The sequence below is a fragment of the Coregonus clupeaformis genome, chromosome 34 (assembly GCF_020615455.1).
Source record: "Coregonus clupeaformis isolate EN_2021a chromosome 34, ASM2061545v1, whole genome shotgun sequence".
Taxonomy (NCBI): Eukaryota; Metazoa; Chordata; class Actinopteri; order Salmoniformes; family Salmonidae; genus Coregonus; species Coregonus clupeaformis.
In genome coordinates, this window is record NC_059225.1 from 2,239,609 (window position 1) to 2,254,395 (window position 14,787).

General features: G+C 45.1%; 1 protein-coding gene across 1 annotated transcript; it reads right to left on the reverse strand.

The window, feature by feature from the left end:
- Positions 1-429: 429 nt before the first annotated feature.
- LOC121549580 (agouti-signaling protein-like) lies at positions 430-5,861 on the reverse strand. The gene is made up of 3 exons (XM_041861365.2): positions 5,519-5,861; positions 3,339-3,415; positions 430-2,030 (listed from the first exon to the last, which is right to left on the reverse strand). The coding sequence occupies exons 1-3, from the start codon at positions 5,661-5,663 to the stop codon at positions 1,884-1,886; spliced, it is 369 nt and encodes a 122-aa protein (XP_041717299.2). The 5' UTR covers positions 5,664-5,861; the 3' UTR covers positions 430-1,883.
- Positions 5,862-14,787: the final 8,926 nt, after the last annotated feature.

A 14,787-nucleotide genomic window follows, 5' to 3' on the forward strand; every position in this document is an offset into this window, starting at 1 on the left:
TGGCCATCACAAAGCCCTGACCTCAACCCTATAGAAAATATGTGGGCAGAACTGAAAAAGCGTGTGCGAGCAAGGAGGCCTACAAACCTGACTCAGTTACACCAGCTCTGTCAGGAGGAATGGGCCAAAATTCACCCAACCTATTGTGGGAAGCTTGTGGAAGGCTACCCGAAACATTTGACCCAAGTTAAACAATTTAAAGGCAATGCTACGAAATACTAATTGAGTGTATGTACATTTCTGACCCACTGGGAATGTGATGAAAGAAATAAAAGCTGAAATAAATCATTCTCTCTACTATTATTCTGACATTTCACATTCTTAAAATAAAGTGGTTATCCTAACTGACCTAAAACAGGGAATTTTTACTGGGATTAAATGTCAGGAATTGTGAAAAACTGTGTTTAAATGTATTTGGCTAAGGTTTATGTAAACTTCCAACTTCAACTGTATCTACCCACAACATATTTGACTGGAAAGCAAATAAACTTTAAAGCCATTTTTCTCAGTTTCACTGTTTGCGTAGTTACTGCTCTTTGCCTTTGTATGGCAGAGCAGGTAACTGCAGTCAAAACACGGTGGTACCAGCTCCTTACACTTCTCTCTATTGCCAACGATTTTCCGGAACTCAAATATTATTTTCAGATCATCAGGCTTTCAGTTACTGCTGTTTCCTTTGGTTTTACTTGGATTCTGTAGTTACTGCAAATTTCACACTCCATTTTCTCTGAAACTGAACATAATTGAACAAGGATACTTTGTCACAAGATAAAACAGATACTACAAAGCCTGATTTCAGTCTTAACTCAATTTTGACCAAAAGTGTAGTTACTGCATTTTGCCTTTGTAAGACAGTATCGGTTTGTATTGTGCAAAGTTTGTGCTGAATAGCAGTCTTTTTTATTGAAAAGAAGAGGTAGTCTACAACCTTGGCTCTACCAGAAGCAAACTACTGTACCACCCTTAGCCCAGATCTTTTTGAGCTCTCTAGCCAACTCTATTGCTGTCCTTGTCAAGCCAAACAGACATTGAGTGACAAGGAGTTGGCATGATAGCACAAACAGACTGGCACTCAGGCTATTCTACGTTTGCTAGTTTCTCACTAGTAAGGCTGGAGCTTGCCTTTAAGTTTCCTAACATCAATGTTACACGTACCATTTTCTGCAACTCTTTGCTTGAGGCCTGCAACATAATGCATTCTGTCTTCAAAATTACCTAAATAAATGTTTAGTAATTTTGGCTTATCATGAATATTAAATGTTCATGATTATACAAGTTTATTGCCATTCATTAGTTTGCATAATGTATAACTATTCCACTATTATCCCACTTGTGGGTTGTGTCTGCTCTCCAACCTACAGTAAAAAACATTTAAAACCAATTACCCAGTGGAGAGAAAATACATGGAAATATATCCTTAGCCCTTATAAACACTAGCGCTTATTAAGACATTTGGGCAGTGGAAAACGAACTTAATTGCAGTTTCACAGTCAGGAGGAATATCCTAATTATATTATACCCCACAAATATATCTAACTTTACATGTAGATAGTGTTGACATATACAGTAAATACATGTAAACATACTGTAGTCTACAAATATTGTATAATATTGTAGCACATGATGAGTGCATAAGGTGGTACAGGTGTTGAAGGGGAGGTAGGTGGGCTACTTCCAGGCAGCACTAGAGGATGAGTGATTGTGTGTCCCGTGGTGTGTGTGTGTGTGTGCACGTGTGAGTGTATGTGAATGTGTGTCTTCAGGTCTTCAGGTATGACAGCCCAGTGTCCAGCAGTACAATGGAATGTTTTGTGTATGTGTGTGTATACACAATGTGTGTGTGTGTGTGTGTGTCAGTATGTTTAAGATTTCTTCTGGCAGTGTTATCCCAGTTTCCAGCAGTAGCAGATGGAATTGAAGAAGCGACAGTGACAGGAGACACAGGGGTCACAGCAGCGGGAGTGGGGCATACAGCTCTCCATCACCTTGGAACAATTAGGGGTAGGGGGGGCAGGCTTCACCTTGGGCTTCTATAGCACACACACACAGGAAAAAAATGAAAAAGGTATTAACTGACAATTAAGCACTTACCCTCTGACTGTTTCAAGATTTATGACCTTCTAACCAAGCACTCATGCAATTTTGTTCCAAATGGCACCCTATTCCCTATATAGAAATGAGGTGCCCTGCTCAAAAGTAGTGCACTATATAGGGAATAGGGTGCCATTTGGGATGCAGCCATGCAATCACTACGCCAACACGCTATGCCAAGACTATCTTGGACTGTCAACCACTCAGAACTAAGTACACTCCATTTCCCGAGCAGCCTCGCCTCCAGCTGTGCAGAAGCCATTTTGTTGATGTTCTGTAAGCTAGTAATCATCATACTGTAGGAGAAAATGAATAGAATTAGATACGGTTTGAAATTGTTGAGGTCTTACTACCCAATATGGGTTTGCTGACATAAATCAAGCATGAAATGCACATTCATCTTGCATTGATGTCAATGGGAGATTTGTGGTCTAATGTCTAGAAAGATCATAATAATAATAATAATAATAATAATAATAATAATAAATGCTATTTAGCAGACAAGTACACATCCCATGCCATCTGTTGTGTGGGACAGATAGGCACCGTTTTCTTTCCATTAACATGGGTTTGAGGCACATGGATATACAGAACAGGTTTTGTGGGATGTGGAATCATATCGATATTACACTGAAAGGGTCTGGCAAACGTTGATTTTGGAGTGAAGTACACTATATGACCAAAGGTATGTGGACACCTGCTCGTCAAACATCTCATTCCAAAATCACGGGCATTAATATGGAGTTGGTCCCCCCTTTGCTGCTATAACAGCCTCCACTCTTCTGGGAAGGCTTTCCACTAGATGTTAGAACATTCCTGCAGGGACTTGCTTCCATCCACCACAAGAGCATTAGTGAGATCGGGCACTGATGTTGGGCGATTAGGCCTGGCTCGCAGTCGGCGTTCCAATTCATCCCAAAGGTGTTCGATGGGTTTGTGGTCAGGGCTCTGTGCAGGCCAGTCAAGTTCTTCCACACCGATCTCGACAAACCATTTCTGTATAGACCTCGCTTTGTGCATGGAGGCATTGTCATGCTGAAACAGGAAAGGGCCTTCCCCAAACTGTTGCCACAAAGTTGGAAGCACAGAATCGTCTAGAATTTCAATGTATGCTGTAGCGTTAAGATTTCCCTTCACTGGAACTAAGGGGCCTAGCCCGAACCATGAAAAACAGCCCCAGACCATTAGTCCTCCTCCACCAAACTTTACAGTTGGAAATTATCCAAACATAAACCCCAGCAGTTTACCGTCACACGCAACCTCTGCCGTTCCTGGATTCCTCTTCTGGCAAACAACGTTCTGGGTTTCGCCTGGTTCCACAGCTCTGTTGGAAGGAAAGAAGGAAGAATCATAAGAAACCTCCTTAATTCCGATCAGAGATTACAACATTCTGGGGTTGCAGTAAATTGAATAACATGAATTATCGTGCAAAAATCAATTGAAACGCCAAACAGCATAATAGGAAACAGATGTTGTCATGGATCTGAATATCAGAACTCCATCATGTTCACTTCACTTATTGAAGTTCACGTCAGCCATGGCATCAAGGTTAACTGATGGAAATTGTGTGCTTTTGTAGTGTGTGTGCGTGAGTGTGAGTGTGTATATCACCAATAACTTGCATAACTTTTGTACAGCTTCATCATCCCTGTCACAAATCATGGCCCAGTTAAATGTAGCAGAGTGTAACCAGAGATTTATGTTACATTAATTTTAAATACCTATTTCAATTACTTTTGAATGTTGTAATTTGTATTTCACTGGCCTGACCTACAATCCAATGTATTTTGTAACAAGATACTTTTGAGACCTACGGTAGATAAACAACCACATATGACAGTCATAAACCCCGTTTCCATCCACAGTTTTTATGCAAGTAAAGCCATATCATATAAAAAAAAATCATGACAGCTGTGATGGAAACAGGAAGTTTCGGTGTAATTTCATAAATGCCGACAGATAATTTGTTTGTTCGATATGGTGAGATCTTCTTGTCGGTAGAATGTATTATGCGGGAAATGGTGGTGGAAACGCCGTTATGCGCAAATATTGATATAATAACCATCATATCGAAGTAAATTTGGAGTCACACAATGAAATGGTGTGTGCTCCTCACACTACGACTCGGGAAACCATGCAGTTTATTAGGCTACAGATGAAATAAATTATGAACTTCACAGGGTGTTGAAAGTGCAAGGTGATGAGCTTGATGCTGTTTTCCAATACATATCGAGGGTCTTATTCTGGTGACATGATCATCGATGCTTGGCTGCTGTTTGACAAATAAAAATAATCTTGCTCTTTTGTACATCATAATCTCATCATGTAGGCTATACGTGCACTCTAGCCAAAAGAGCTGTTGGCTAGAGAGCACGTTCCAATACCAGAGTGGGCACACTCGCTATATAACGCAACATTTTTTTGTGAAAAAACCATCAGTAGAGTTGAAAATGCGATGGGAACCCATTTAACTTGTATTTGTTATTCAGTACATGGGAATTTAACCGCAAAATGTATTTTTATGTGACCTACGTGATCACACACAGCCTTTTATCTGCAACAAGTACATTTGATGGAAACACATCTTTGTTTTTATGCAGATTTTAGAATATTCGTATGTAAATCTGTCGCCAATTGGATGGAAACCTAGCTATAGCAAGTCAAAACAAATTGGGTACCGTTACTGAGCATGTTGTTGTAGTGAAAGCGTGTGTATTGCAATAAATCTAGCTCCCCTCCTGTAGGTCTTTCCTCCAACCCCAGTTGTAACTAACCTGATTCAATTTATCAACCAGCTAATTATTAGAAACAGGTGTGCTAGATTAGGGTTGGAGTGAAAAGCTAGAGGAGGGTAGCTCTCCAGGAACAGGGTTGGAGAGCCCTGATCTAGTCTATCAAAATGAAAATGAATATCCCTTGCATGTAAATTATTGACAGGATGCTTCAGTAGGCTACTAAACAGTGTACTGAATTAAACATGTTTAGTAATTAATTCAGGTTACAATTGCTTTTTTGACCAGTTCAGACAAATATGAAGAACAAAATCTTAGCCAACTAAATGCACACATGCATGGTTAATAGCATATTATGCATATTCATTGTTATATTTTCCATTCCTATATATTATCTCCAAAGTGTGATTCCTGAATTCCTGATGTGACTTCCAGTGGTGGGCGCATTGACAATAAATACACAAAAAATATATATATACAGCAATACAGGATGTACACAAGAGGAGTGGCAATGTATGGCAATGACTTGAACCATACATTGTGCGAAGTTCATAGCATAACATGCTTTTCACATCATCAGTCTATATTTAGCCTATCATTTAGCTAATAAAATAAATGTACAACTGAAGAGAAAAAAGACAATTGGAAATTTGGATAACGAATTAAGGAGACTGAAACTAAGATAGGCTACTCACCCATTTCCTTGGCCGTAAGGTCATTTGATGACAATTTATTGTCGGTCCTTTTATTTTTAACAAGATGTGTCTTGTCACGCGCTGCAAGTCTACAGTTGACAGCTGCCAATTGAAGAAGGCAAATACATAATATGGCAAGCTTCATTTCAATTCCACTCAAATATTCCTAATGTGGGGAGAAACAAAAATGAGCGTTATTAGATCAAGCAGGACTGCAGAAATGTCGACGCTATAAAGCAGCAAAATATCGCTCCTGGACGTTTAGTCTCGTCGTCAACATTATTTGGTCCTTCCAGTCAAAAGTCATACTTTATAAGCCGGAATCTTGTTCCCGCGCCGCCCACCTCCGTATTTCCTTAAGAGAGAGCAAGAGACCGTGGACCATCAGGACACTGAAAGCTTGGCTCAACGATCATAGTAAAGTACCCACCTGAGGATATTCAGAGATTTATTCTGGATATACACTGAACAAAAATATAAACGCAACATGTAAATTGCTGGTCCCATGTTTAATGAGCTGAAATAAAAGATCCCAGAAATTTTCAAAATGTGTTTACATCTTATCCAGAGCGATTTACAGGAGCAATTAGGGTTAAGTGCCTTGCTCAAGGGCACATCGACAGATTTTTCACCTAGTCAGCTTAGGGATTAGAACCAGCGACCTCTCAGTTACTGGCACAACACTCTTAACCACTAAACTACCTGCCGCCCATCCCTGTTAGTGAGCATTTGATCCTTTGTCTAGATAATCCATCCACATGACAGGTGTGGCATATCAAGAAGCTGATTAAACAGGATGATAATTACACAGGTGCACCTTGTGCTGGGGAAAATAAATGGCCACTCTAAAATATGCAGTTTTGTCACACAACACAACACAATGCCACATATGTCTAAAATTTTGAGGGAGCGTGCAATTCCAAATCAAATTAAATCAAATTTTATTTGTCACATGCGCCGAATACAACAGGTGTAGACCTTACCGTGAAATGCTTACTTATAAGTTCTTAACCAACAATGCAGTTCAAAAAATAGAGTTAAGAAAATATTTACTAAATAAACTAAAGTAAAAAATAAAATAAAAAGTAACACAATAAAATAACAATAACTAGGCTATATACAGGGGGTACCGGTACAGAGTCAATGTGCGTTAGTAGAGGTAATTTGAACATGTATAGATAGATAGATAATAAACAGCGAGTAGCAGCAGTGTAAAAACAAAGGGGGGGGGGGGGGGTCAATGTAAATAGTCTGGGTGGCCATTTGATTATTGATTAATTGTTCAGCAGTCTTATGGCTTGGGGGAAGAAGCTGTTAAGTAGCCTTTTGGACCTAGACTTGGCGCTCCGGTACTGCTTGCCATGCGGTAGCAGAGAGAACAGTCTATGACTTGGGTGACTGGAGCCTTTGACAATTTTTTGGGCCTTCCTCCTACACCGCCTGGTATGTAGGATGGATGGCTGTCACGCCCTGGCTCTGGGACTCTTACATGTTGAGCCAGGGTGTGTAGATTCTATGTGTTTGTGTTTCTATGTTAGGATCTAGTTCATGTGTATCTATGTTGGCCGGGGTGGTTCTCAATCAGAGGCAACGAGAATCAGCTGTTGCTTGTTGTCTCTGATTGGGAACCATACTTAGGCAGCCTGTTTGGCACAGTGTATTGTGGGATCTTGTTCCGTGTATGGTTTGTGTATGTACCCAAGGACTTCACGTATCGTTTTGTTGTTTTTGTTCGTGTGGTGTATATTAAATAAAGATGTTCGCATTCCAGGCTGCGCATTGGTCCACTCCTTTTGACGATCGTGACAGAAGATCCCAATAATACTGGACCAAGCAGCGTGTTTCGGAGCTAACGCCGGGTAAGGAGATGGAGAAGTTGGCGATGACCCAGGTGGGCCAATGGTGGTCCTGGGAGGACATGTTCGAGGGCAGAGGACCATGGGCAAAGGTTAAAGCCTTGGCGAGAGAGGAGGTACGGCGCCAACAGTGTCGTCGTCGGACAGGCGAGAGGCAACCCCAAGAAATGTTTAGGGGGGGGGCACATGGCATGGACGACGGGGCTGCTGGAGGCAGATAAGGGGCGAGTTTGTGGACGAGGAGAGAAGGCCACCGGGTTACGGGAGCCATTGGTGATTAGAGGGAGGGAAAGTGTAGAGGCAAGGCGAGAGGTACTGAAGTGTGTTGCCAGTCCGGTCCGGCCCGTTCCTGATCCCCGCACCAAGCCAGGGGTGCGCGTCGCCAGCCCGATCCGGCCTGTTCCTGCCCCTCGCCCCAAGCCTATGGTGCGCGTCGCCAGCCCGGCCTGGCCTGTTCCTGCTCCCCGCATCAAGCCAATGGTGCGCGTCGCCAGCCCGGCCCGGCCTGTTCCTGCTCCCCGCACCAAGCCTGTGGTGCGCATCGTCAGCCCGGTCCGGCCCGTTCCTGCTCCCCGCACCAAGCCAGGGGTGCGCGTCGTCAGCCCGGTCCGGCCCATTCCTGCTTCCCGCACCAAGCCTGGGGTGCGTGTCGTCAGTCCGGCACAGCCCGTGCCCGGTTCACCGGTGCCTGGTCAGGTACCGGTCAGCTGCTCCACACCGGAGCCTAAGCAATCCGCTCCACCGATGTCCAGTCCAGCTCCAGCCAGCGGGGCCAGACCAGACCAGGGGCACTACGGGGGGGTTATTAGAGGGTGGTGGTCACGCCCGGATCCGCCTCCGAGGAGGAATGCCCACCCGGCCCTCCCCTGTTCGGTTTATGTTTGGCGCGGTCGCAGTCCGCGCCTTTGGGGGGGGTACTGTCATGCCCTGGCTCTGGGACTCTTATATGTTGAGCCAGGGTGTGTAGATTCTATGTGTTTGTGTTTCTATGTTAGGATCTAGTTCATGTGTATCTATGTTGGCCGGGGTGGTTCTCAATCAGAGGCAACGAGAATCAGCTGTTGCTTGTTGTCTCTGATTGGGAACCATACTTAGGCAGCCTGTTTGGCACAGTGTATTGTGGGATCTTGTTCCGTGTATGGTTTGTGTATGTACCCAAGGACTTCACGTATCGTTTTGTTGTTTTTGTTCGTGTGGTGTATATTAAATAAAGATGTTCACATTCCAGGCTGCACATTGGTCCACTCCTTTTGACGATCGTGACAATGGCCTGGACCAACCTATGGCTGCGCCCCTGCCCAGTCACTTGAAATCCATATATTAGGGCCTGATGAATTTATTTCAATTGACTGATTTCCTTATATGAACTGTAAGTCAGCAAAATCCAAAATACGGGAGGGTTGTCTTTATTTATTTTTATATTTTGCTTTGAGGAGGGTTGTGCGTTTTTTCCCCCTGGTTTACATTCACTCTTCTGCTTGTATTTTCCATATAAACAATGGCTTGACTTACTTTTGATATTACCCTAATAAAGTTTAGAAACATTTATAAAGGTTTGGTATGATGTGGCTATTATTAAGCTTTAGCTACTGCAGGCCTATGATGTTGTGGCGTTTGCTGGTTTCCCGATCTCATAACTTTAATAGCTTCAATAACAAACGGACCAAGAGGGAAATATGATTAATGCCAAAAGGCGTTTTAATGTTACACTGCACAGGGTAACAGGGAGCTGCACAAAACAACCAACCTAAACTGAACTAGCTAGCCATAAATCACAGTCCAGCAGGAGGTATCTCCCCAGAGAGAGAAACACGAGAGAGACAAAATCCGGCTCTCACCACTAGTCTGCACACCTTACCCCCTGAAGGTCGCTACATTGCTCCCCCCTCAAGTCCTCGTTCCAAGGATAAAGTCTGACCAAGGGGTCTCCTTGAACGCTGTGGCCTCCGGGTTGGATCAATGGGGGTAGGAGGTGAAGGGTGCCCAGCTCTGGGTGAGAGAGCGGAAGCAGGGAATGTAGTGCTAGGCCTTGATGGGGGCACCAGTGCACCCATCGGGGTTACCACCACCCCGGAAGTGGCTCTGATGTTGCCGGGGAACCACCGGTGAGGCCGTCCGGCCCTCTGGTGACTGGTGGTTCAATGGCTGACTCTGGAGGGTGAGCCGCGGTCTCTGGGGGATGGTGAGCTTCGGGCGAAGGAGGGCTGGTTCCGGCCCTGATAAGGCGCCATTCTGTGAACATTTTAGTCATTTAGCAGACGCTCTTATCCAGAGCGACTTACAGTTAGTGAATACATTATTATTTTTATTTTTTTATACTGGCCCCCCGTGGGAATCAAACCCACAACCCTGGCGTTGCAAACGCCATGCTCTATCAACTGAGCTACATCCCTGCCGGCCATTCCCTCCCCTACCCTGGACGACGCTGGGCCAATTGTGCGCCGTCCATGAGTCTCCCGGTCGCGGCCGGCTGCGACAGAGCCTGGATTCGAACCAGGATCTCTAGTGGCACAGTTAGCACTGTGATGCAGTGCCTTAGACCACTGCGCCACTCAGGAGTGGCGCACAGTGGATGACAACTGTGCGGCCATGGGGTGCTAGCCTCACCCGGTATACTACCTTTTCAACCCGGCCAACCATGTAGCAGGGACCCACCCAGTTGCTGTCCAGCTTGGGGTTCCTGTCTTTCACTCTCTTGGGGCTATACACCTACACCATGTCTCCTGATGTAAAATGTTGCCCCATCACATGCACATCGTACCCTCTCTTTTGCCGCACCCCAGCTGCCTTGACAGTCGGGGGCCCGTCCATAGGCCAGTTCTGTAGGGGTTCTAAGCTCCCGACCCATCAGAAGCGCACAGCAGAAGCTCAGGGGTGCATCCCGTAGATTCTTGCACCGTGCTACAACATGCCAGGAGGACTAAAGGCAGCTGGACATCCCAGGCCTTTTGGTCTCGGGCGGTGATGAGGTCCAGCTGTGCACCCAGGGTGCACATTAACCCCTCTACCAGTCCATCACTTTGTGGGTGAATGGGGGTGGTTCTGGTTCTTTATGAATCCCGAGTATCCGACACATTTCAGCGAAGACCTTGGACTTGAAGTTCCGCCCTTGGTTGGAGTGAAGAACTGAGGGCACTCCGAAGCGGCTGAATATGTCCCCCACTAAGGTGTCAGCCACAGTCTCTGCTTCCTGGTTTGGTAGTACGTAGGCCTCTGGCCACTTTGTGAAGTAGTCGATCGCCACAAGGACGAAGCAATTACCATTGATGGATTTCGGGAATGGGTCCAGCACATCCACGGCGACCAGACCCCAACTCGGTGTTGCTGCAAGGGGGTGTGTGATCGACCTTGGGGGCCTTTTTTGGCTGTGCATGGATCACAGCGACGGCAGTAATCCTCCACATCTGGTTTACATTGTCCCCAGTAGAAGGATTGGCGGATTTGCTTCAGAGTCTTGGTAACACCGAAATGTCCTACACCAGGGTGTCCATTGTGTAGCTCAAGCACTTCTTCTCTCAGGACCTCTGGGAATACCAACTGCCAACGAGCCTCTCCTGTGGCTGGTTCCAACCAGCTTCTTTTCAGTGCTCCATCTCTTATTTCCATCCCAGGCCACTGTAACCACAGTCCCCTCACATTGGGTGACTGCTCCACCACCTCATCCCAGGGGAGGCAACATCCTTCCTCCACCCAGCCAATCACCATCTGTAGGTTGGGATCAGCCTGCTGTAGTTCCATCTACCCATCAGTGTCTGCTGGCAGTAGTGCCCGACACACGTGGCCTTCGGATAGACGTCGCTCCACTTCTTGAGCATATGTGCTCTCACAATGCTTGCACTCAGGACCACCTGGCTGCCTGGACAGTGCATCAGCATTGGAGTGGTTCTCCCAAGCATGGTGTGGTCCTCTGTAGCTCAGCTGGTAGAGCACGGCGCTTGTAACGCCAAGGTAGTGGGTTCGATCCCCGGGACCACCCATACACAAAAAAAAAATGTATGCACGCATGACTGTAAGTCGCTTTGGATAAAAGCGTCTGCTAAATGGCATATGATGGTGTACTGGAAAGCCTGCAGCTGCTCTTACCAGCAGGCCACTTGCCCCTCGGGTTCTTTAAAGGAGAGAAGCCACTTCAAAGCTGCGTGGTCTGTTCTTATGATGATGGGCAGGCCACAGAGGTGGTGGCGGAAGGGATGAGTAGAGTCCACTACTGCCAAGAGTTCTTGGCGAGTGACGCAGTAGTTCCTCTCCGCCTTTTTGAAGGTATGGCTATAGTATGCCACTAACTGCTCAGCCTCAGGGTTGGCCTGCGATAGGACTGCTCCCAGCCCCTCACCGCTGGTGTCGGTGTCCAGGATGAACTGTCTCTGTGGGTCTGGGGCAATGAGGATGGGGGCTTCACAAAGGGGCCTTTTTTAGGGCTTCAAAGGCAACCTGCTGCTCTTGGTTTCCATTGGAAGTCATTCCCTTTCTACAAGAGCCAGTTCAGAGGAGCATCCACCATTGAGAAGCCTGCAACAAATCTCCTGTATTATTGGGCTAGGCCCAAGAATGCCCGTACTTGGTGGATGTCTCTGGGGGTAGGCCAGCCCTGTACTGTAGCAATTTTGTCCTCCATTGTTTTGAGGTCCTCACTGCTCACTCTATGGCCGAGGAACGTAACCTCAGTTTGCAGCAGGCAACACTTTTCAGGGTACAGCTTGAGGCCTGCGGCACGGATCCTGTCCAAGACCTCTCTCAGAGCCTCGAAGGCAGCATCAAAGTCCAGCCCATGTGCCAGCACATCGTCTAAGTACACTAGATAGTGTTCAGGGGGCATGCCAGCCAGTACTTTCTCCATCAGTCATTCAAACGATGCTGGTGTGTTGTGTCGTGGAAATTCTACTTTATCAATAATGAGGCGAGACAAGGTCAATCACCAATCAGGATATTACTTTTGTCATGACTCTCCTGGGTGAGGATCCAAGTCCTCAGATCAGCTTGGCAATGGCTGACAACAACCAGACCCCTCTCACCCACAGAAGAGGGGAGGGGGGGCTGGGCCGGTTTTGACACCTTAACACTCAGTCGTAAATTAGGCAGGAGGGGAATCTCCCTCTTGCTCTTCAGTATTGGTAAAGGAATGTCCTTTGTCTCCAGAATACTTTTGCCGCCAAAACTATAACGTCCAAAAAGTAAACACTGGAACAATATTTCCAACATCAGAATGTAGGGAATGGTCAGTGGGGACCTAAAGAATAATCATGTCATATTGTTCTTTTTTTTGTGATGTCATTAAGAATGGTATCAAGAAAATATTGTAACTTGAAAAGTATACACACTATATGTGTCAGGTTTTCATCCTTTATGTTGTATATGATATATGAAAAATTATTAAAGTATTTTTGTTAAGATAGGAATGTGATTTTAGTTTTCTAACGAGATCATAGTTTTCATATAAGCTTTTCACCAGTAAGTAGCCACATCCCGAGTGAGCTCAGAGATTGTGTCAGCACGATGGAACACCCCTTTTATCAAGAGTGCATAAAGGCTTGAAATTCAAATTAACATCAGACCAGAAAGACATGAGCGGAGGCTACACGTCTGAAAATGGTTGGAACGTTGAACCTCAACACGAGGTGAAAAAGATCACCTCTCAGTCTAGAGCGTGTGGTCCTCTGTAGCTCAATTGGTAGAGCATGGCGCTTGTAACGCCTGGGTAGTGTGTTCGATCCCCGGGACCACCCATACGTAAAAATGTATGCACACATGACTGTAAGTCGCTTTGGATAAAAGTGTCTGCTAAATGGCATATTATATTATAGACCCGAACATTGACAGGCTGCAGCTGTGCGTGTAAAGTGGTTCAATCTCTGACTAACCACTCAAGGTGGGAAGAAGAAAGCTCCCCTCTCAGACAATCACTGGTACATCTGAGTATCTGTTCTGAGGAAACAAGCCAGGACAACAAAGAAGAAGGACATTGTGACCTCCTGTATGCAATCAGAGCCTTACAAGTGAGCAGAGTGAAGACCCAGCCAAAACCTCCTTTCCAAGAGGGCTTGGGTCAACAGAGATACCCGACAAAACAAAGACATCCACACGTAAATACATTCATGATTTCTTACTCCAAATGGGCGGTGGTTCGTGAGCAATGTATTATGATTACTTTGAGGGTAGTTTCCGAATGTATCAACGATAAGTGTTGTGTCTCTCTTTCTCTCTCTCGCTCACTACCCCTCCCTCTTTTGGTAACCAAGCAGTCATGTTGTTGTTAGTCCGCTAGGGACCTTTTCTCATGTATTAAGTGTGTATGTTATTCTGTGTTATTATTTAGTTAGCTAGTAAATAAATAATTAAGCCAATTTGTGTAGTGCTGAATCATAAGTAAAGCTGGGGTTCATGCAGATCCAAGAAGTCTACGACCATTCAGAATGAGACTGATAAGAGGTAATGATTCATTTACATTTTAGTAATTTAGCAGACGCTCTTATCCAGAGCGACTTACAGTTAGTGAGTACAAACATTTTTCATACTGGCCCCCCGTGGGAAACGAACCCACAACCCTGGCGTTGCAAGCACCATGCTCAACCAACTGAGCTACAGGGGACTATATTTATACGTTGACTGTTTTATACATATTGATAGGTAAAGAACTTTAGAGTTTAATTCGGGAGATGGTAACTCTATAAACAACTTCTTCCGTGGTACCCCAAATCCTAATGAGTTAATTGTTACATGATTAATTTAATCGAGTAACAATTAAACATAATATAGTTAGTTGATTTGATAAACAACAGTCATCATATTAATGGAAGTCACGTCACAACACTTTATTCAAAAAGTATGAATAAGGGAGCAGGTCACACTATACACACTAATGAATAGAGTGAGTGCTCAATGATTCTGAGTTGGGGCTTGCCTTATATAGCCCAACCTTGTTACATTTCCTTAATCCACCACAACTGTCTCAATGTGTTGAACCAACAGATAACATGCGAGTACTGAGAACTGTTTGTTCTTAGAACAGAGGAACAAAGACAGTTTTTTCGGGACAGAGACACCTTGTTCCGGCTATACAAGTTTCAGAGTACAGAGTTTATGCGAATCCAACAACTTACACAACCAGAGTAAAAGGATTGTACACACCTATCATTTATAGAAACCTTAAAGTAATGCTAATACTGATTCCCTGCAGGGAATGGCACTTGGTCAGTTGGCTTCTGAGTCCATGCAGGACCCCTGGGGTTATGGCTGTGTGGAATAGGGGTTGAGTCAGGCTGGGCATGGGGTAGGTTGGTGGGGGGGGGGGGTTAGGGTTAGGGTTAGGGTTAGGGTTAGGGTTAGGGTTAGGGTTAGGGGTCCAGTAGTGCCCTTCCAGACAGGTCCAGTAGTGCCCTTCCAGTGACATAGCCAACTGTACTGCTCTCTCTGTAG